Here is a 21,968-nt window from a genome sequence, read left to right on the forward strand (position 1 = left end):
CCAAAACCCAAATTCAAAATCCAATTGAATACAATTCATGGTCCCCACAAGAGAGACAAACAAGATCCAAGCTGACAAGATAAGACACTGCACCCCATCTTGGGCTTGATCTTAGCCAAAAGGCCGAGATAGCATGAAAAGGGCAAACATTAGGGGAGACAGTGGCATAAGGGTATTACCACTGTACGAGTAAGCCAGAGATCCAGGATAAAGTTCTCAGGACTTTTAAAATACGGTAACCATAACAATCCACAGACTCAAACGGCAGCAATTACTATCAACAACAAAATCTATGCATTGAATCAGCAAGTTTCAGCGGTTCTGCACTGACTGGGTGAAATTTCTACTGTTGGTGAATTATAAATGCAGTATAATTACATCACAATTGCAAATTGAGTTGCTCACACTTCACAAATCCAAACTGGGCAAAAGATGAGGTGAGATCTGTTGAGAAAAAGTATTTTTAAAACCTTAGTAATTAAAATGCATATGTGATAAGACACAGTAGTGAAAACTGAAATACCTGCTGCTAATCAGTGTCTGAACTGATATGAGTAATCAGCATCTTTAGGAGAGGAGGGGGGTAAATAAGGAAGAAAAGTTCTTTGGATAAATATATTTATCCTGTTTCTCACAAAGTTTGCTCATCCATATCCTTGTTCAAGATAACCTATACTAATTATTTACAGGGACAGGCTATTACAACTTAGCCCAATCAGGTACAAGTCAGGAGTATGATAGGGCATCACAGTGGTACAGTAGTTAGCATTGCTGCCACCAAGGACCTGAGTTCAATTCCAACCTGTGTGTCTGTGTGGAGTTTGCATGTTCCCCTTGTCTACATAGGTTTTCTCCGGGTTCTTCCCAGAGTCCAAAGATGTGCAAGTTAGGTGGTTTGGTTGTGCTACATTGTCCCTTAGTGGCCCATTATGTGTAGGTTAGGGCAATTAATCGGGAACTATGTGGGGTTACAGGGATAGGACAAGGGATGGGCCTGGGTAAGATGCTCTGTCGGGCATTTGGTGCAAACTCGATGGGCCAAATGGCCTCCTGCATTGCAGGGAAGTTACGATGGATCCACTTACCTATGTGAGCACAGCTCTGAAGACACTCAACACCATCTGAGGCTCAGCAGTCTGCTTGAACAGCACTCATTCACCACTTTAAATGTTCATTCCCTCCATAACTGATGCAGTGACAACACGTGTACACCTACAAGATGCTGCAATTTGCCAAGCCTCCTTCGACCACTCAATGGCCCTTTCTCAGTACTAAGTTTTATACTTGCAATTAGATTTGCATATATTTTCACAATATGGACAGCATGGAAATTTTTAGCAATCAGACCATTTACTGAATCTACCAACATCTTTTTAGAAGTTCATAAGGGAAGTTGCAAAGTATTGACGCACTCCTCCCATACAATAATGTTATAGAAGTCTTTTGAAACAAAGGTGACCATAGACATATGCCTTCTTCTCCTTGCAGGAATGGTGAATACTTGTTTAGAAAAGAGTCAGTGGTGTTTGCGGAAATGGTTCCATTAAGCAATGTGCAATAGACATGAATAGCTGCCTCTGTTTGATTTTTACATGATAATACCCACATTTTACTGTTAAAATTCTGTTATCTTTAAAGTGTCTGAGCTTCAGATAGCAGACTTTCAGGCAGGCTTTTATCTATGGTACAATGCAGTAACCAAGGCTAGTGGCACAATTCCTGTCCTTTGGGATTATTAGCAATGCTCTGGCACAACAGTAATCTATTTTTAAACATGGAAGTGAAAGATTTTTTTGCAATCACAAATATTTTGAATAAATCAACAACACACATAATAAATTGCCCTATAAATCTTGTTGAATAAAGGAAAACAAACGCTGTGGCCACTTCTCTGATCCTCAACCTTTAAATGATGTTTTGTTTTGAATGAAGCATTAGTTGTCATAGAGTCATCGAGCTTTACAGCATGGAAACAGGCCCTTTGGCCCAAATTGGTCTATGCTACCCTTATTTTTTTTAAATCCCTAAACTAATCCCAATTGCCCACATTTGGGCCTTATTCCTCTATACCCATCATACCCACGAAACTATCTAGATGCTTTTTAAAAGATAAAATTGTACCCGCCTCTACTACTACCTCTGGCAGCTTGTTCCAGACACTCACCACCCTCTGTGTGAAAAATTGTCCCTCTGGACACATTTGTATCTCTCCCCTCTCAAATTAAACTTACGCCCTCTAGTTATAGACTTCCCTACCTTTGGGAAAAAATATTGACTATCTACTTTGTCTATGTCCCTCATTATTTTATAGACCTCTGTAACATCACCCCTCAGCCTCCTATGCTCCAGAGAAAAAAGTCCCAGTTTGTTCAGCCTCTCCTTATAACTCAATCCATCAAGTCCCAATAGCATCCTAGTAAATCTTTTCTGCATTCTAATAATATCCTTTCTATAATAGGGTGACCAGAATTGCACACAATATTCCAAATGTGGCCTTACCAATGTCTTGTACAACTTCAACAAGACGTCCCAACTCCTGGATTCAAGGTTCTGATCAATGAAACCAAGCACGCCGAATGCCTTCTTCACCACTCTGTCTACCTGTGACTCCACTTTCAAGGAGCTTTGAACATGTACCCTAGATCTCTTTGTTCTGTAACTCTTCCCAGTGCCCTACCATTAACTGAGTAAGTCCTGCCCTGGTTCAATCTACCAAAATGCATCACCTTGCATTTGTCTAAATTAAACTCCACTTGCCATTCGCCAGCCCACTGGCCCAATTGATCAAGATCCTGTAGCAATTGGAGATAACCTTCTTCACTGTCCATCACGCCGCCAATCTTGGTGTCATCTGCAAACTTACTAACCATGCCACCTATATTCTCATCCAAATCATTAATATAAATGACAAATAACACTGGGCCCAGCACTGGTCACAGGCCTCCAGTTTAAAAAACAATTGTCTACAACGACACTCTGGCTTCTGTCAAAGTAGTCAATTTTGTATCCATTTAGATACCTCACCCTGGATCCTGTGAGATTTAACTTTATGCAACAACCTACCATGTAGAACCTTGTCAAAGGCTTGCCAAAGTCCATGTAGACACTCTACACTGTCCCCCCATCAAACACTCCCAGGACAGGGACAGCACGGGGTTAGATACAGAGTAAAGCTCCCTCTACACTGTCCCCATCACACACTCCCAGGACAGGTACAGCACGGGGTTAGATACAGAGTAAAGCTCCCTCTACACTGTCCCCCATCAATCACTCCCAGGACAGGTACAGCACGGGGTTAGATACAGAGTAAAGCTCCCTCTACACTGTCCCCCCATCAAACACTCCCAGGACAGGTACAGCACGGGGTTAGATACAGATACATGTAGACAACATCGACTGCACTGCCCTCATCTACCTTCTTGGTTACCCCTTCAAAAAACTCAATTAAATTTGTGAGACATGATTTTCCACTCACAGAGCCATATTGACTGTCCCTAATCAATCCTTGCCTCTCTAAATGCCTGTAGATCCTGTCTCTCAAAATACCTTCCAACAATTTAACCACCTCAGATGTGAGGCTAACTGGCCTGTAGTTCCCAGGCTTTTTCCTGTAGCTCTTTTTAAACAAAGGCACAACATTTGCCACTCTCCAATCTTCAGACATCTCACCCATGACTATCGATGATTCAAATATCTCGGCTAGGGGACCTGCAATTTCCTCCCTAGCCTCCCACAACATCCTGGGATATACTCATCAGGTCCCACATATTTATCTATCTTGATGCACTTTAAGACTTCCAGCACCTCATTCTCTGTAATATGTACACTCCTCAAGACGTCAATATTTAATTCCCCAAGTTCCCTAACATCCATGCTTTTCTCAACAGTAAATACTGATGAGAAATATTCATTTAGGATCTCACCCATCTCCTGTGGATCTGCACCTTGTTGATCCTTAAGAGGCCCTACTCTCTCCCTTGTTACTCTTTTGCCGTTTGTAGAAGCTCTTTGGATTCTCCTTTGCCTTATCTGCCAAAACAATTTTGTGTTCCCTTTTTGTCTTCCTGATTTCTCTCTTAACTCTATTCCTACACCCCCTCTACTCTTCAAGAGATTCACTTGATCTCAGCTGCTTATGCACGTCATGAGCCTCTTTCTTCTTCTTGACCAGGGCTTCAATATCCCCAGTCATCCAGGGTTCCTGACTTCTCCAGCCTTGCCCTTCACTCTAAGAGGAATGTGTTTACCCTGAACCTTGGTTAACACACTTTTGAAAGCTTACCAGACATCCCTTTTCTTTCCCACAGACTCCCCCAATTAAGTTCCTGCCTGATACCATGAAAATTGGCCTTGCCCCGATTTAGAATATTAACTTTTGGGACAGGCCTATCATTCTCTGGTAGGCCTCTGTTGTATATGATGGATAACATACAGTCAGGTAACTAAAAACTCCATGCATGTTTCAACAGAAATGTGCTCTATTTACATTTTTGATTGTATTCACTTTGACATCAGTTCTAAAATGCAAATAAAGTTTTGTTTTGCTGAGAAACTGACTTCTATACAAACTTTTAAAAAACTTTCTATTCCCTAGGGTTAAAGGAAGAGCACCCCAGACACATAAATATCATACTTCACTGTCAAATGCTGATATGCTATAACTATAATGACCCATGGGACTGATGTGTAAATACATTGCCCTTGGTAGCAATGGACATGCTTGCAGAGTTAGGATGTTTATAAATATGTTGAAGATTCACACTCCGGATTATTATTCAATGATTTCTGCTGCAAGTGTGAAAATATACAAGGCCAAAATTGGGTTGAATTGTGATCTCCGCAGTGATGAATAGCCCAGTTTGACACTCATTGTCTAGGCTTCCAAACAAAGAATCATATTGGTAAGGGCACTGCAGGATAGTCAATAGCCTGGGATGTAAACAGCTAATAGAGGTGGCATCTTCAGGAGAGGGAGAGAGAAAAATTGGGCAGGAAAATGTAACATTTCTGTTTATTTTAAGTGAATTCTGTCAAAACTGTAACAAGCAAATATCTGAAACAAAAAGTAAGACCTTAACACATGTAGGCTTGACTCATTTGTAATACTCTTACCTCTAAGTTAGAAGGTTTGTGCCACAGAAGAAAGGGGAACATAGAAACATAGGAATTAGGAGCAGAAGTAGGCACATTCAGCCCTTCAAGCCTGCTCTACCATTCAATCAAAACATGTTTGATCTCTCCCTGGTCTCAAATCAATCTCCCCACCTGTTCCTCTTATCTTTTTTTTTATTTAGAAAATATATATATCTCCTTCTTGAAACCATTCAACGAGTCAGACTCCACCTTGTTATGGGGCAGCGCATTCTACAAATTCACCACCCTCTGCAAGTAGTAGTTCCTCCTCATCTCAGTTTTAAATCTACCATCTCTCAATCTCTTCTGTTCAAAATTGCCCATAAGATGAAATATTTGGTCTACATTTACTTTATCAATCCCTTTTAAAATTTTATATACCTTGATCAGAATCCCCCTCTCATCCTTCTGAACTCCAGTGAGTATAAGCCCAAATTGTTTAATCTCTCCTCATACGTCACAGGAGGGCACAGAGTGTGTGATCTAGGTCAACATTCATTGTCACAGGACTGAGGTAATGATGCATTCTTAGAGGCAGAGGGCTTTGACTGAGATGTGAAACCAAGATTGCCTCTGGCTCTTCCAGTCAAGAAGCAGAACGCTAAAGATGGCACAGAATTTCTTGGAAACTGGGGGGAACTTTGAATGTATTCTAATCATAAGGACATAAGAAATAGGAGCAGGAGTAGGCCATCTAGCCCTTCAAGCCTACCCCGCCATTCAATAAGATCTGAAGTGGCGCAGTTCCACTTTCCCGCTTTCTCCCCAAAACCCTTAATCCCCTTGCCTACCAAAAACCTATCTACCCGCGTCTTAAATATATTTAGCGAGGTATCCTCCACCACTTCAATGGGCAGAGAATTCCAGAGATTCACCACCCTTTGAGTGAAGAAGTTCCTCCTCAACTCTGTTCTAAACTGCCCCCCCCCCCTTATCTTGAGGCTGTGCCCTCTAGTCCTGCTGTCCTTTCTGAGCGGGAAGGACCCCTCCACCTCTACCCTATCCATCCCTTTCATCATCTTATACGTCTCAATGAGATCCCCCCTCATCCTTCTAAACTCTAATGAGTACAAGCCCAGTCTATTCAGCCTCTCCTCATAGCTCAACCCCCTCAACTCCAGTATCAGCCTAGTGAACCTCCTCTGCACTCCCTCTGAGGCCAAAATATGCTTGCGCAAGTGCGGCAACCAAAACTGCACACAGTACTCCAGCTGCGGCCTCACCAGTGCCCTGTACAATTGCAGCAAGACCTCCCTACTTTTATATTCAATCCCCCTCGCTATGAAGGCCAGCATCCCATTTGCCTTCCTGAATCAATATTCATTCCTCAACCAAAACCACTTTAGAACATCTTGAGAGATTAATTGCAGGACAGTTCAAGCAAGAATGGTCAGCATGTTTGTCTCCATAACACTAGTTACTTACATCAAAAAGTAATTACCCCTTTTGTAGCAAGGCTGTAGATGTTCAGGTCTTATATGCAATAATACGATTCTCCTACAAGGGGCACTGTCTACAAATTTAAAATGGATCTTGACAATATCTCTGCCCAGTACATTTTTTCAGGAGAAATCTCAAAGCTGATTTATGTCCCTGTAGATCAAATTTTACAAAGTGCTTCACAACATAAAAAGGTGTGCTAATGACACATTGAGTTTACCAAGTGCATACATATCTGAGGCATACAAACCAGCAAGATTCGGGCTTGTGCCAAGCTAGATTATTTCAGCTGAGAGACACCCTATCCACCAGCTTAAACGTTCACATCCTCCACCAGTGATATACAGTGGCAGCAGTATGCACTAAATAGGAAATGCACGGAAGCAACTCGGCAAACAGCACCTTTCTAACCAGCAACTTTTACCACCTAGAGGGACAAGGGAAGCAGATGCAAGAGAATACCACAACCTGCAAGTTCCCCTCCAAGTCACACATGATTTTGACTTGGAACTATATAATTGTTCCCCTCACTGTTGTTGACTGGAAATCTCGGAACTCCTTTCTCAGTAGCACTGAGTGTTACCAGTGGTTCAAGAAGGTGGCTCATAACCACCTTCTCAAGTGAAGCTATGAATAAGGCAACCATCCTTACTCGTGAAGCCACCCCTCCCCAAAACAAAGCTAATGGATGAATTAAAAATTGGTTCTCAGTGCCCCTAGGCTATAAAAGATTTGCTAATGTTCTCATTTAAGTTTTCCAAATGTTATTAAATGTATTCCTGAAGATTTAATCACATGACTTTTCCCTCACGTTCCAGTCATTATTCAACCAAAGCACTTACCTTTGTGACACACAAACAACTGAAAAGCAGAAAGAAGTTAACTGTGATAAGGTCCACATGGAGTCACTAGTTGAGCTCCTTCCGAGGGGCTTGTTGAATATGAGTTCCCTGGTAACAGGCAATGGCCTGCCGAGCTGGACCTCATTACCTGAGCCTTTCATAAGATAGACCCAGTCCTGTAGACCCAGGTAAGGTGTGTAAACGGTGGTTGTGGTTTTACTTTATGTTCTGTAATAAACTGTGTTCCTTTCTAGTCAGGCTTCCTGAGTCATTACATTAACCAACTGGATGGTGCTTGACTTGCCAGCTAATCAGCCCATCTTTAATATTTTGATATCTGATGAAGAGAAATATTCAAAGAACATTCCAAAAAACTTTTTAAATGTCTTGATGATTTTCTCCAGAGTTGCACACAGCAATGTCCTGGAGGTTGATCCTTAATCGCTGGAGACTCCAGGCCAACTCTGGAAGTTTAGCAACACTATTCACATTCCTTATTACTATTAAATGTGAACAGTAGATGAGATCAGCCTTGGTTTGATGCCACCTGCAACTGAATACTTTGCTGCTATTCAACCACCAAAGCTCACACATGAAAAAGCCAGGCCGAAGGAAGGCACCCATTATCTGTAGAACCAAACTCCAGCAAGGACTCATTGAACAAAGAACAATACAGCACTGGAACAGGCCCTTCAGCCCTCCACACCTGCATTGATCATGTGTTCCTAACTAGACCATCCATTTGTATCTCTCTCTTCCCAATCTGTTCATATGGCTATCTAAATAAGTCTTAAATGAACTGAGCATGTCTGCCTCAACCATCTTGCTTGGTAGTTCATTCCAGGACCCCACCACCCTGTGTGTAAAAAAAAAGATCCCCCGCATATCCATATTGAACCTTGCCCCCCTCATCTTGAACTTGTGACCCCTTGTGTTTGTCATTTCTGATCAGGGAAATGCTTCCAACTGTTCACCCTAACAATGCCCTTCATAATTTTATAACTTCTATTAGGTTGCCCCTCAACTTCTATCTTTACAGGGAGAATAACCCTAGTTTACTCAATCTCACCTCATAGCTAATAACCACCATACTAGGCAACATTCTGGTAAACCTTTTCTGCATTCTCCACAAAGCCTCCACATCCTTCTGGTATTGCCTCCAGGAGTGGGGAAGAAGAAAATAAATCCAATAAAATATCTTCAACCTCACTCGACATCCTAAAGGAATGACAACTCATGGTCACTACAGCTTTAACACGTGCAGTGTATGATTTATTACCAACACATGTAAAGGGCAATACATTCACAGCAACATCTATGACAGGATCATTTGTTCATGATGGAATATTGAGAATACAACTAAAAAAAAAGTTGCAACCTGTTAATGCTGAAAATGAAAAAAAACAGAAAATGTGTGAAATAAAGGCACAGCCAGTCAGTCAGCTAAATAGGTTAGCTATGTGGGCATGACTCACGAGGAGCTGCAATATAAACCAATATAAAATCACTGTAGATTACATTTGGAGTCACAAATGTGATACCTCTGACAATAAATGAACAAACCAGTGATAAAACCAGTGATAAAGAAACATAAGGATCTTTAAAACCAGTTTATCCACCAGATTTTCAATTTTTAAAAAAAATTAAGACTAGGACCAAAAAAGAGGCCAGGAGAGGTGCTGAATTTTAACTGCAAATTAAATTTGGAGTAGAACTCAAAAAAATGTTTTTACTTTGAATGTCAAGAAGTAAGCAAGGAGTTGACATTATGGTTATGTAATAATTATTTCATAGTTGGGACGGAGCGGGGGGGAACACAGTGGTAATGTCAAGGGAAGAGTAATCCAGAGGCTCAGGCTAACATGGGTTCAGATCCCATAAAAACAGATGGTGGAATTTGATAAATAAACCTGGATTATAAATTTAGTCCCAGTACTGGTGACCATGACAAATATCATCTAGTATCTAATGTCCTTTAGGGAAGGAAATCTGCTGTCCTTACCTGGTCTGGCCTTTTCACAATATATAACATAATTTTTTAACTGATATTTCTAAACACAGTACCACACTATTGCAGCATTTTGGAACACATAAGAAACCAACCAAAGGGCACTTCTCAAGAGTTCTTCAATTCTCTGCCCAAAGACGTAGCGGCACAATTTCACCATGGATAGGACAAAGAGGCAGGGGTCCTCAATCCACCCCAAGCAGAATAGGGATTGAGTTCCTATGGGTGGCACAGTGCTGAGCACTGTTGCCCCACAGCACCAGGGACCCAGGTTCCACTATCCACCCCCCCCTCCAACACACACAGTGTCAATGCAAGCCTACTTGTGATACTAATAAATTAATTTTTAAACTTAAAAAAAAAATTAAAACCTATGCTGTTGACACCAATCTGACACACAGCAGCCAGCCAACTGAGCCAATCAATGTCCCAAGGACGCTGAGCTGCTATGGTAACATCCACTCAACATTCAGAATCAGCACTTATATGGAGATCTGGAACCCTGTTGCTGTTCATAGAAAGATCTCCAACACCAAGGAATTCACTTTGATGAGGACAGAAGGGAAACAAAAAGATTTGCTGAGCAGCAGGAAGATAATACTAGATAGAAGATTGCAAATTGCCACAAAGGGTACCTTGTCCTGCTTGTGTATACCAGCCAGTAGCCAGAAGCAGAGCTGCAGGAGGTTTGTACAACAAAAGAATGCAGGTTACAAAATGCATTTTCTTTAAAGGCAATGGCATAGATGAATGTTTTAGCATCAGATCATCTGAGGCAAGGGTGAAGTTAGGCGTTTTACCTGGTGGGAATGGAACCATGATCAGGAAGAAACCAGCTTCTTTGCTTTTTTATATAGAATTCATACAGTGCAGAAGGAGGCCATTCACCCCATCAAGTCTGCACTGACCACAACAATCCCACCCAGGCCCTATCCCCAGAACCTCTTATATTTACCTTGTTAAGAATCCTTCTGATTAGCCAATCAACCTAACCTGCACATCTTTGAACTGTGGGAGGAAACTGGAGAAAACCCACACTGACACAGGGAGAACGTACAAACTCCACACAGTCAGTGACCCAAGGCCAGAATTGAACCTGGGTCCCTGGTACTGTGAGGCAGCAAGGCTAATCACTGTGCCACCCCTTTGGCTAAGATCAAGGTTCAGATCAAGCCTAAGATCAGGTAAAACCTTAAACCCTTTTCTTGTCAGCTTGGATCTTGTCTCTCTTGTTGGGATAATGAATTCATAGAATCCCTACAGTGCACAAGAAAGCCATTCAGCCCATCGGGCTTGCACAGACAACAATCCCAGTGGCTTACATTAACACTGCAATGAAGTTACTGTGAAAATGCCCAAGTCACAACACTCCAATGCCTGTTCAGGTACACAGAGGGAGAATTTAGCATAGCCAATGCACTTAACCAGCACATCTTCCAGAATGTTGGAGGAAATTCACGTAGAAATGGGGAGAACGTGTAGACTCTGCGTAGACAGTGACCGAAGCCGGGAATCAAACCTGGGCCGTTGGCACTGTGAGGCAGCAGTGCTAACCACGGTGCCACCCATTAATCCATGCCCATTAACCTTATCCACACATCTTTGGATTCAATTAGAATTTGTTTTTTGGACCAAGCAAGGAGATGGACTAAGGCCTTGCAAGGTGCACTCCTTACATTGGCTTTGTAACTTAAACAAGGAATAAAATCTTTTAAAAAGTTAGGAGTTTTACAGAGATGGAAATAGCAATCTAAGCGATGGCTAAATGTTAGAATGTAGTACATGCAGCACTAATTGAAGATTTTCACTGACCCACATTTCAATAAGAACATTTTTTCTCCACTGTCTCCAGAAAACCCTGAAGCAAACTCCAAAGCTAGGTCTGATAGAATATGTGGAGATGCCGGCGTTGGACTGGGGTAAACACAGTGAGAAGTCTCACAACACCAGGTTAAAGTGCAACAGCTTTCGGATTGTGCTACCAAATAAACCTGTTGGACTTCAACCTGGTCTTGTGAGATTTCTTACTCTGGTACAATAGCCTAAGTTTATTCACCTGATGAAAACTCACCTCTAAAAACTCGTGATACCAAATAAACCTGTTAGATTTAACCTGGTGTTGAGAGACTGTGCCTATCACAGTACAACGCCAGAATTTCCACATCAGAATAGCTTTTGGAGGATAAATCTCTGTAAAACCAAAACCAGTTTTTTTTTCATGATAAGAATAACTTATAATGGAGACATAACATGAACACAATCTCTTCCTCCCTGAAACTTATTGACTCATCTATCTTCAACTTTCAGAATGTCCTGAAATAGGCCTCACCTTTGGGTATTCAGTGATGAAAAAAAAACTACACATACTCTTCGCAGATAACAACATAATCATTCGACATACTTATCCTTTATCTTCCCGAGCAACACCACACCTCACAAAGACCATTTTATAAACATCAAATCAAATCCAAGCAGCCCACTAAAAGTTGGGTAATTCCACTCCTCCAGACCGAAAGATGGCGCTGAGGTAATAGACTGAACGGCTGGCGTGCGGCAGAGGGGGGGCGCGGCGTCTGGCGTAATGCTGGAGCGTGGCAGAGGGGGCGCTGTGTCTGGCGGACTGCGTGTAGGGTTGAACAGCCGGAGTGCGGCAGAGTGCAGCGCTGTGTCGGGAGGACGGCTGGAATGCAGCAGAGGGGGCGCTGTGTCTGGAAGACCGTTGCAGTACGGCAAAGGTGGCGCTGTGTCTGGAAGACCGTTGCAATACGGCAGAGGGGACACTGTGTCTGGAGGATCGTTGGAGTACGGCAAAGGTGGAGCTGTGTCTGGAAGACCGTTGCAGTACGGCAGAGGGGACACTGTGTCTGGAGGACCGTTGGAGTTCGGCAAAGGTGGCGCTGTGTCTGGAAGACCGTTGCAGTACGGCAGAGGGGACACTGTGTCTGGAGGACCGTTGGAGTACGACAGAAGGGGCACTGTGTCTGGAGGACCGTTGGAGTACGACAGAAGGGGCACTGTGTCTGGAGGACCTCCCTCCGCCAGCTGTTTGAGCGTTCCGCCTGCGGGTGGCGCTCGTTGGCGGGCTGCCGGAAGTAGCTGCGGTTGCCATGTAAGATCCCTGACAGAGTGAGTGGAGCTGGAGAGAGAGAGAGAGAGAGAGGACAGCACGGCAACAGCAGCAGGAGGAGGAGGATAAACAAGCAGGGGGAGAGAGAGGCCACGTATTTAATTCCTTTTGTTTTAAAGTTGCGGTCCGTTAGGAGTGCGCGGTGAGGATGTCGGTGGCTGGTCTGAAGAAGCAGTTTTACAAAGCGAGTCAGGTAAGGCGGCTGGGCCGGGGGACAAGGGGGGGAATGTGAAGGAATGAGCTCGGCGGCACCTACCCCGGCTAGTGGCAATGTCACTGAGCCCAGGCTGGGCTGGTCAGGAGCCAGGCAGCCCCTCACTCTGCCTGACATGGCAATGTGGACAGCAGCAAGGACAATTCCAACTTCCCCCCCAGCTGCCCCCCCCCCCCCCCCGCCAAACACATTAATGTAATAAAAATATGTTTCAGCCAGCAACTTGAGTTTTTGAGTACGATTCCCATTTTTATGTAATAAAAAATATTAAATATTTGTTCTGCTGTTGTGAAAATCAACAAGAACTCCATTTCAGTTGGTCAGCAACTTGGAGTTTTTGATTGCAATCCCTCCTCCCCACGGTACGTTAAAGGACGGGAAACTGGAAAGTTCCCCCTCCCCCTTTCTGAATTTAGGACAAATTATTGGATTTTATTTCGTTACCCAAGAGGCTATGAACTCTCTACAGCAATCCCCTATTCTCCCACTGTCAGACCTTTTGGATTTTTAATGTGACCAGTTTTTTTAAAAATGAATAACTTATCATTCTGATTAATTTGGTAAACCCACTGTTGATTTCAAGCCCCCCACCCAATCACCACCTTCAAATCTTGAATCCCTTTTTTCTGGGGGTGGAGAGAACGCGGTTAAATAACGTTGCTCTGAAGCAGAGTTCTGCAGCGTTTGGCAGCGTTCATGTTAAGAGTTTATATATAAGGAGGCGGTAGCATCATTTGTCACAAGTTGCCAAGTCTCCAAGCTGTTTTATTCGCTGGTTGCTTGGACGTTTCAAACTTAAAACATGTGCAATTTCATCCTGTGCCTGTAGGTACTGGAAAAGTGTAGCAGTTAATTCTAAACCACGGATACATAACTGGTGGGGAAGATGGAAAATGGACTCTTTATTGCACAGCTAAATCATGCAGTTGAAGTTTAGTCCCTGATTTTAGCTAAAGCAGCATTTGATATTATATAGCTGATTTTGCTACCATTGATTTATGAAAAATCAGGATTGTTGCTGTTGATTTTCTAAAAATTCCACTTATACAAATTTGTATGTGGATGAGGTTGCAGACTGTCTATAATTAGCCATTGTCAAATAGCCTCACTGAGTTTGTGATTTATTGCCTGAAGGATTGTAAGATAGTGAATAGTTTTGGTCCCCTTATCTAAAAAAATATACTGGCATTGGAGGCAGTCCAGAGAAGGTTCATTAGGTTGATCCTGGGTATGGAGGGATTTTCTAATGAGGGAAGTTGAGTAGGTTGGGCCTATATCCATTAGTTTTAAAAGAATTATTTTTTAAAATTCATTCATGGGACATGGGTGTAATTGGCTAGCCAATGTTTATTGCCTATCCCTAGTTGCCTGAGATTAGTGGAGAGTTAACCACATTGCTGTGGCTGTGAGTCACACATAGGCCAGACCAAGAAAGGAGGGCAGAGTTCCTTCCCTGAAGGACATAGTGAACCAGATGGATTTTTCCAGCAGTCAACAATGGTTTCTTTGGGAGATTCTTAGTTCCAGATTGTTTTATCGAGAGAGAGAGAGAGAGAGAGAGAGAATTCTCAGGAGGCTCGACAGATTGTGGGGGAGTTTAGGACCAGAGGATGTAATCTGAGTGAGGGGTTTCCCATTTAAGATAAAATGAGGGGGAATTTCTTTTCAGACGATAGTGAATCTGTGCAATTCTTTACCGCAGAGGGCTGAAGAGGCTGTTGGTTAAATATGTTCAAGGCTGAGACAGATTTTTAATCAGTAAAGGAATGAAAGGTTATGGGGATTGGTTATGGGGAAAATGGAGTGGAGGATTATTGAATCAGATCAGTCAAGATCTCATTGAATGGCAGAGTTGATATCAATGAGCTGAATGGCCTATTTCTGCTCTATGCCTTGTACTAGTGCTTGTGGAGCTATGATGTGTCAGTGAAGTTCAGGAGAGGGAGGAAACCAAAATCCAGGTTGTGTCTTATGAGCAGCCATTCACTAAACTGCATTGGTTTCTCATTATAAAAAAAAGCACCAAAGAAACTCATTTGCTTCTCTGAAGCTAAATTATTGCCACACAATTGTTTGAAACAGTTAATTCTATTTAAATTACTTTCAGGCAGCAGTGGAGGTCAGAATAAAAGATCTAATAAATAACTATTGTGATGTTTGCAGGAAGGTCGACCTTTGCCACAATCAAAACAGCCTGAACTATTAATATAAAAACAAAGTGCTGGAAATACTCAGCAGGTCGGGCAGCATCTGTGGAGAGAAACAGTTAATATTTCAGGCTGAGACAGCCTTTCATTAGAAAAGGCAGAATTGCAGTTCCTTTCAATGGCACAGTGGTTAGCACTGCTGCCTCATAGCACCAGGGACTTGGTTCGATTCCCAGCTTGGGTCACTGTCAGTGTAGAATTTACTCATTCCCCCATGTCTGCATGGGTTTCCTCCGGGTGTTCCGGTTTCCTCCCATAATCTGAAAGACGTGCTGGTTAGGTGCATTGATCCAATCAGACACTGGAGTGTGCGACTAGGGGAATTTCACAGTAACTTCATTGCAGTGTTAATGTAAGTCTTTCTTGTGACCTAATAAGTAAAATTTATTTTACTTTGTGTTGAGGATAGGTGTGGGCTTAGATGTGATGTCCTTCATGTCACTTGTTGGTGTCTGGCGCGCACCTAAGAGGTGGCCACTTGAATGAGGTAATAGACACATGCCAGTGGATCTTAAAACTAGTGGGGGTGGGGAAGACGAACAAAAGAACTATTGATCTGAAACTATAAAAGTGCTATATCTTCAAAGCTAGAAGCATGGAATCTCTCCTCCATGTAGACTTGGTTTTGCTCAATCAACCCACTCACTAAAACAACGTCTGGCAATTTGACAAAGCAAGCCATCATAGCTGTCAATAAAAACGTCGTGCTGGAAAAACCAGCAGGTCTGACAACATATGTGGAGAGAGAGAAGCTAATGTTTCGAGTCTGATATGACTCAGATTTCCAAGATCTGCAGTATTTTGCTTTTATTTTCTATGATGTCTGGGGCCTGCATTAATTCAGAACAGGCGAAAAAAATTACAAATTTTAACAAATGGCACATTGTAAAAATTAGTTTTGGGGCCAACCTCTGAAGATATTATAACTGCACAGTGCAACATCATCCTAAGAATGATCTCTGCAATAGAACTGCTTAGTAACACATTGCAATTCTAAAGTGTGGGAGGAAGTCTCCAGACACTCTATAAACAGCATTGTTCATTTGAGTGCAATCACATAAGTAGACTGTCTTTGCAAGTCGCAGAATGGTGGCACATTTTATGTAAGATGTTTCTATTGGAGTATGAAACATGAATTATGTCTTGTGTTCCTGCGAGGACTTAACGATGATCTTTTGTCTGTTTCAGTCTGAATGAAACAATCATGCTCGTGTTACATCTATTTTGTTTTGTATTGTCATGTTGTATGAAAATAGGCCTTTTGGCCCAACCAGTTCATGTCAACCATGGTGCCTTCCCAGCTAGTCCCAATTGCCCACGTTTGCCCCATATTCTTCTAATCCTTTCCCATCCATGCACTTTTCCAAATGCTTTTTAAATGTTGCCATTGAACCTTTCTCAGCCACTTTCTCTGGCAGCTCATTCCGCAGATGCACCACCCTTTGCGTGAAGAGGTTGCCCCTCCGGACTCTACTGTGTTTCTTGGTTATACATTTTTAAAACGTATTTTCCTATTTATTCCTACTTTTCAATTCTGAAAGATGAACCTTGCTGTTTATTTCTTTTAAATTAAGACCAAAAATGCACTTGCGTTTTTCCAATTTCCTCCTCTTGTCCTGATGAGCCAATTCTTGGGCTCCACTACCTTGGTTATACGGAAGTATCGATTGTACTGATAGTGTGGCCTATAAAGAGAGGTATGTGCACTCTGTGAAATCGTATTTATCAATAGTTGCAGTGTCATTATTTTCATAGAATCCCTACAGTACAGAAAGAGGCTATTCGGCCCATCAAGCCTGCACCAACAGCAATCCCACTAGGCCCTGTCACCGTAACCTCATTGCTCTATTTATCCCTCTAATCTACACATCCTGGGACACTAAGGGGCAATTTGGCATGGCCAACGCAGCTAACCCACACATCTTTGGACTGTGGGAGGAAACCGACACCGCAGACCCGGAGAGAACGTCCAAACGCCACACAGACAGTGACCCAATATGGGAATTGAACCCAGATCCCTGGTGCTGTGAGGCATTGGTGCTAACCACTGTGCTGCCCATTTTGTGTTATGGCCTAACACGCTGACCAGTCTCAAACCTTCCCTGGGCTGTGTCAAGTTAGCAGCTTAGAATCATAGAACTTTACAGCATGAAAACAGGCCCTTTGGCCCAACTTGTCCAAGCTGCTTTTGCTTTAAGAGCATCAGAGGGTTTGCTACAGTTGTCTTTGACATTTTGAGGTGGGGAGGGAGGTCAATTGGAATTCCTGCTCTGATAACTTTCAGTGGTTTGTGTTTGAGTGTATGCATGTTGATGTCTAACCAGGCCAGACTCTGGATCAGCTCTGATACTCCCATAGTGGAGTGCCATTCAGCAGCGTTCATTGGCTTATACCTGAACAATAACCACTTGCATGAGGTGATGTGGACATGCTCGTGCTTTTTGAACTCTGCTGTGTGAAATACAGCAGCTGTTTAAGGTCGGAATAGGCGGTCTGGGTAAAAACAGTAATGTAGAGATCCAAACAAGTGTGTTGTTTAAACCTATGCATTGTGTATCATTGTTGTTTATTCATCTTTTTGTCAGGCAAACTTACTCCAGTAATAAAACCAATGCTGACGGTGTCTTGTTTGCTATTTGTAGCTCTTCTAACCATACTGATTCATTAACATATAGATGAAAAGGCACATTAATGTTCCAGATCAAGTGTTTATAATTTGAGTAAAGTGTTTTATTCTGATGCACCAGAGATTTAAGTCACATTTATCACAGAAGTTGGAGATGTCAGTATGGTAGTAAATGAAGGATATCTAAAATTTATTCCCAGTGCAAATGCATGTAAAGTAATGGTCACATCTGTGAATGTATCAATTCTTATTTATCCATGCATTATTCTATTATTATTGCCACTTTAAATGGTGGTGCAACATACTGGGTATTTTGGTACTTGCAAATGCATCAGAATTGCTTCGAAAATATATTTACAATAAAATAGCTTACCCACTTTTTAGTTTTTGAGCAAAGGGCTTATTTGATATCTTGGCCTACATGTGAAAATTTCTCATTTTGAGAAAGTACTTCGTAGGGTCCCTGTGGCTTTGTATCCCAGCAAGACTAACGCTCTATGGAATAAGAGGGAGATAGTGTACTGGGAGAAAACAGGAAGCGGGGATATAAAAGCCTCAGGATACTCAGTTGTATGAACGTGACCCAGGTGAGCATTGACTTTTGTCAGGCCACATCATTTGCAGTTATGTAGCAGGATTGAAGGTGGATGAAAAGGGTGTGTTGATCATCAGGCATTAATGGCAGGGAAGTAACCTGGGGCAGCTTTACTGTATTTGGTTAGGTTGTGGTTGATTTTCTTGTAAAGAAAGTTGCATTTAAGTGGCACCTTATCGTTCCTCAGGGCTTCTCAGCTAGTCAGCTTTGAAATGCAGACTGTTATTTTTTTCCAAATTGTGCACATCAAGGCCCAGCAAATGAGAAGAATGGTGAGTTAACTTGTTTTTCAAGTTGTGCAATGTTTTTTTACATCAGAGGCTATGCCAATGCAAATGCTGCACAAAGCAGGCCAACATATTCACTCATTGTGGAGTGGGGCAGTCACTACAACCTTCTGACATGAGATACAAATACTAGCATAAGCTAAGCTGATACTTGAAATTTATGCTTGGTTTTTCTTTTAAGACATGTTCCTAATTGGTTTATATTTGTTTTGCATGAAAGGAGATGGATCTGTTTGATGTGGTAAACCACAAGATCCAGTTTGAGTCATTTATCCAGTCAGAATCCCACAGTTGGGTGACAGCATGAAATTCATACTTGTGGCATTGATTACCAATAATTACTTTCCATTCTTTCTTGCATTTATTATGGGACTGCCAGTGTTGCGTTACTACTGGAAGACTTGGCCAGCTGGCTCTGCAGCTTGTTGCAGGGCAGTCTAGTAAAAATAATAGCCTAGTAAAACAGTATTTACTCTGGTGTATCCATTGGAATGTCATAGTGCATGACTCAGTTCAGATTAATTTATAACGAGCTGAACCATAGTGCTGCTCGTTTGTTTCCCTATCATGGAATGATAACAAACTTCAGCTCAGAAGGAAGTATTTGGCTCTTTGTTCTTCTCCTAATTACCCCTCCTGAAGCTATCCATTTTCATAGAATCCCTACACTGCAGAAGGAGGCCGTTTGACTCATTCAGCCTGCACGGTCAACAATCCCACCAGGCCGCAACCCCACGCATTTACCCCACTAAGGGGCAATTTAGAATGGCCAATCCACCTAACCTGCACATCTTTGGATTGTGGGAGGAAATCGGAGCACCTGGAGGAAACCCATGCAAACACTGGGAGAACATGCGAACTCCACCTGAGGCCGGAATTGAATCCGGGTCCTTGGCACTGTGAGGCAACAGAGTCAAAGAGGCTGACAGGATGGAAACAGGTCTTTTGGCCCAACTTGTCCATGCCACTTTTTTTAAACCACTATGCTAATCTCAATTACCTGCATTTGGCCCATATTCCTCTATACCCATCGTACCCATGTAACTATCTAAATGCTTTTAAAAAGACAAAATTATACCTGCCTCTACTAGTACCTCTGGCAGCTTGTTCCAGACACTCACCACCCTCTGTGTGAAAAAAGTGCCCCTCTGAACACTTTTAAACCTATGGCCTCTAGTTTTAGACTCCCCTACCATTGGGAAAAGATATTGACTATCTAGCTGATCTGTGCCCCTCATTATTTTAGGGACAGTGCTAACAATTTGTCACCGTGCCGCTCTATCATATCGCATTTCTCATCGCATTTTCCTGCTTTATACCATAACTGTGTCTTTTTTTATTTCAATATTCTTTTATCTGATGGACTTTGCTTCAACAACTAGTTACGATACTTCTGGATTCTGATCAAAAAAATTATAAAAATGTTTTTCTTGTCTTGTTATGCTTCTCATTTTTAAAAAAATTCTCAATCTTGGCCGTTTGGTATCGATTGAACAGGGAGAAGAATCTTCTCTTACATTCAAACATAAGAATTAGGAGCAGAAGTAGGACATTCAGCCCCTTGAACCTGCTCCACTGTTCAGTAAGATCATGGCTGGTCTGAATATGGCCTTAACTTCACTTTGCAATTTGAACATTTCTGCTAAAGTCTATTGTAACTGTTTCTGTACCATTTGCAGCTTTTAAGTTTTTTTCTTTGATGAATTTTCATGTTAAAATTTGAGTGCTGTACTTCCTTTCTATTGTGTTGCATTTGTCACATGGTTTTACACTTTTTGATATATAGCTGCAAATCTGAAGGTGACAGAAATATGATGCTAGAGCAGTTTTATAAAGCAGAAAAATAATTCCTTTTTGTTTGTGCATGAATGTTGTCCTGAAATGTAAAGCACTTCCTGGATCATTTTATTTCATGCATTGAGTAATTGAAGACCAGTGCATTATTTCTATCTTAAACATGTTCAGTACCACTCCCCACTATTATAACCCCAAGCGTTATGATAAGACATTGCAGAATCTCTTTTCTTAACACGTGGCAAGGTTCAGCAACTATCAGATCATAATTAAAGTTATCTGTGATGATGTTGGGTGATGACTGAAGGTTCAGCTTTCTGGCTGAACTCCCACATTGTACCTGCTGGAAACCACCTGCCTGGAATTCCTCCCAGCATGACTCCATCTCACTTTCTTTATTTTGGCCATTTAACCTAACTTCCTTATGTGGCTCTTGTTTTATAATGCTCCTGTGAAGCAACTTGAGATTATAATAAAGGGGCTATACAACTATAAATTGTTGATGGAAGTTAATGACAGTGTTACTAGGTCAACTTAATTTATTTATACCGATACTGAATGGTACAAAATCTCACTGTAGCCGGTATGGTTGTATCATTTTCATTAGCGTCCTCCATTATCACCAACAGTGATAATTTTAACGTTTTGTTCTTCTGTTTAAATGTGTAACTATTTCAAGGTTAGGTCAGTAATACTTGCGCTTCATTTTTTGCCAAATACGGAGCTGGAACTGTTGTCCTTTTTGTCATAGTATTAATTTTGTAAAAATACTGTTTGTCATTTGCATTGTCACATTGAAGTTAAAGGGTATCTTCATAAATTATACTGAACTATAGTTTCCTGTGATATAGTCCCATTGTTACGGATCAACCTTTTCTGACCTCCCAGTTTTCTCCTATCCTGTTGAAATATACCATAGTGCTGAGAACCCCACAATACTTTGGGCATATTTCACATCTTGGTCAGCACAATAAGTGCTGGTTATTCAATTGTAAGGGGCATTTCAACTTGGACACTTTGCAGCAGGAAACACTGACTAAAAATCAGAATTGGGGATCCTGATGATGAAGTAACAAAGAAGATTGATGGATATTGGCTATATGGATTTTAAGTAGTATCTGACAAATTACTGCTTAAAGGCTGGTTAGCAAAATTGATTAGGAGGGACAATTATTTATTTTGGATAAACAATTAGCTTAACGACAGTAGTTATTTTTCAGATTATAGTAGGCAGTAATGTTCCCCAAGTGGTAGAAATGTAGTTCTTGGAATAGAGTAAAATTTCAAAATGTGCCATGATATCAAACTTGAAGGAGTGGTAGACAATGAAGATGATGTAAATTGACCATAACAGGATATGTATTGACCAGCAGAATAGGCAGACAAGTAGCAGATACTTAATAGGGAAATGTGAGGTGACATATTTTGACAGAGGGGGCAGAAAGTGGTTTACTATTAAAATGTGCAGAGGGGTCTGGAGTTTGTGTGCATTTATTTTTTTTGAGGTGGCAAGACATTGAGCAAAGCAAATAGGATCTGGATCTTTGTAAAGGGTACACTGAATAAAAACGCAGGAAAATTATGCTGAGCCTTTATTTTAAAAAAAAAGGTTAGGCCCATGTTAGGGCTGCACAGTGGTTAGCACTGCTGCCTCACAGCTGCAGGGACCTGGGTTCAATTCTGACCTTGGGTGAC

At 41.8% G+C, this 21,968-nt stretch overlaps 2 protein-coding genes across 2 annotated transcripts in view; one reads left to right on the forward strand and one right to left on the reverse strand.

The window, feature by feature from the left end:
* The window catches only part of chaf1a (chromatin assembly factor 1, subunit A (p150)), a 65,698-nt gene extending 53,820 nt beyond the window's left edge, over window positions 1–11,878 (reverse strand). Inside the window, exon 1 of the mRNA XM_080212971.1 lies at window positions 11,753–11,878. The gene's annotated coding sequence lies outside the window, so the exon portion shown is untranslated. The remainder of the gene's footprint in view (window positions 1–11,752) is intronic.
* Window positions 11,879–12,216: 338 nt separating this feature from the next.
* Window positions 12,217–21,968, forward strand: part of LOC145358504 (endophilin-A2-like) — a 129,056-nt gene continuing 119,304 nt past the window's right edge. Inside the window, exon 1 of the mRNA XM_080212619.1 lies at window positions 12,217–12,743. Within this exon, the coding sequence (XP_080068745.1) occupies window positions 12,699–12,743 (45 nt within the window). The 5' untranslated portion in view covers window positions 12,217–12,698. The remainder of the gene's footprint in view (window positions 12,744–21,968) is intronic.

The sequence above is a fragment of the Carcharhinus amblyrhynchos genome, chromosome 26 (assembly GCF_965287045.1).
Source record: "Carcharhinus amblyrhynchos chromosome 26, sCarAmb.v2.hapA, whole genome shotgun sequence".
NCBI lineage: Eukaryota > Metazoa > Chordata > Chondrichthyes > Carcharhiniformes > Carcharhinidae > Carcharhinus > Carcharhinus amblyrhynchos.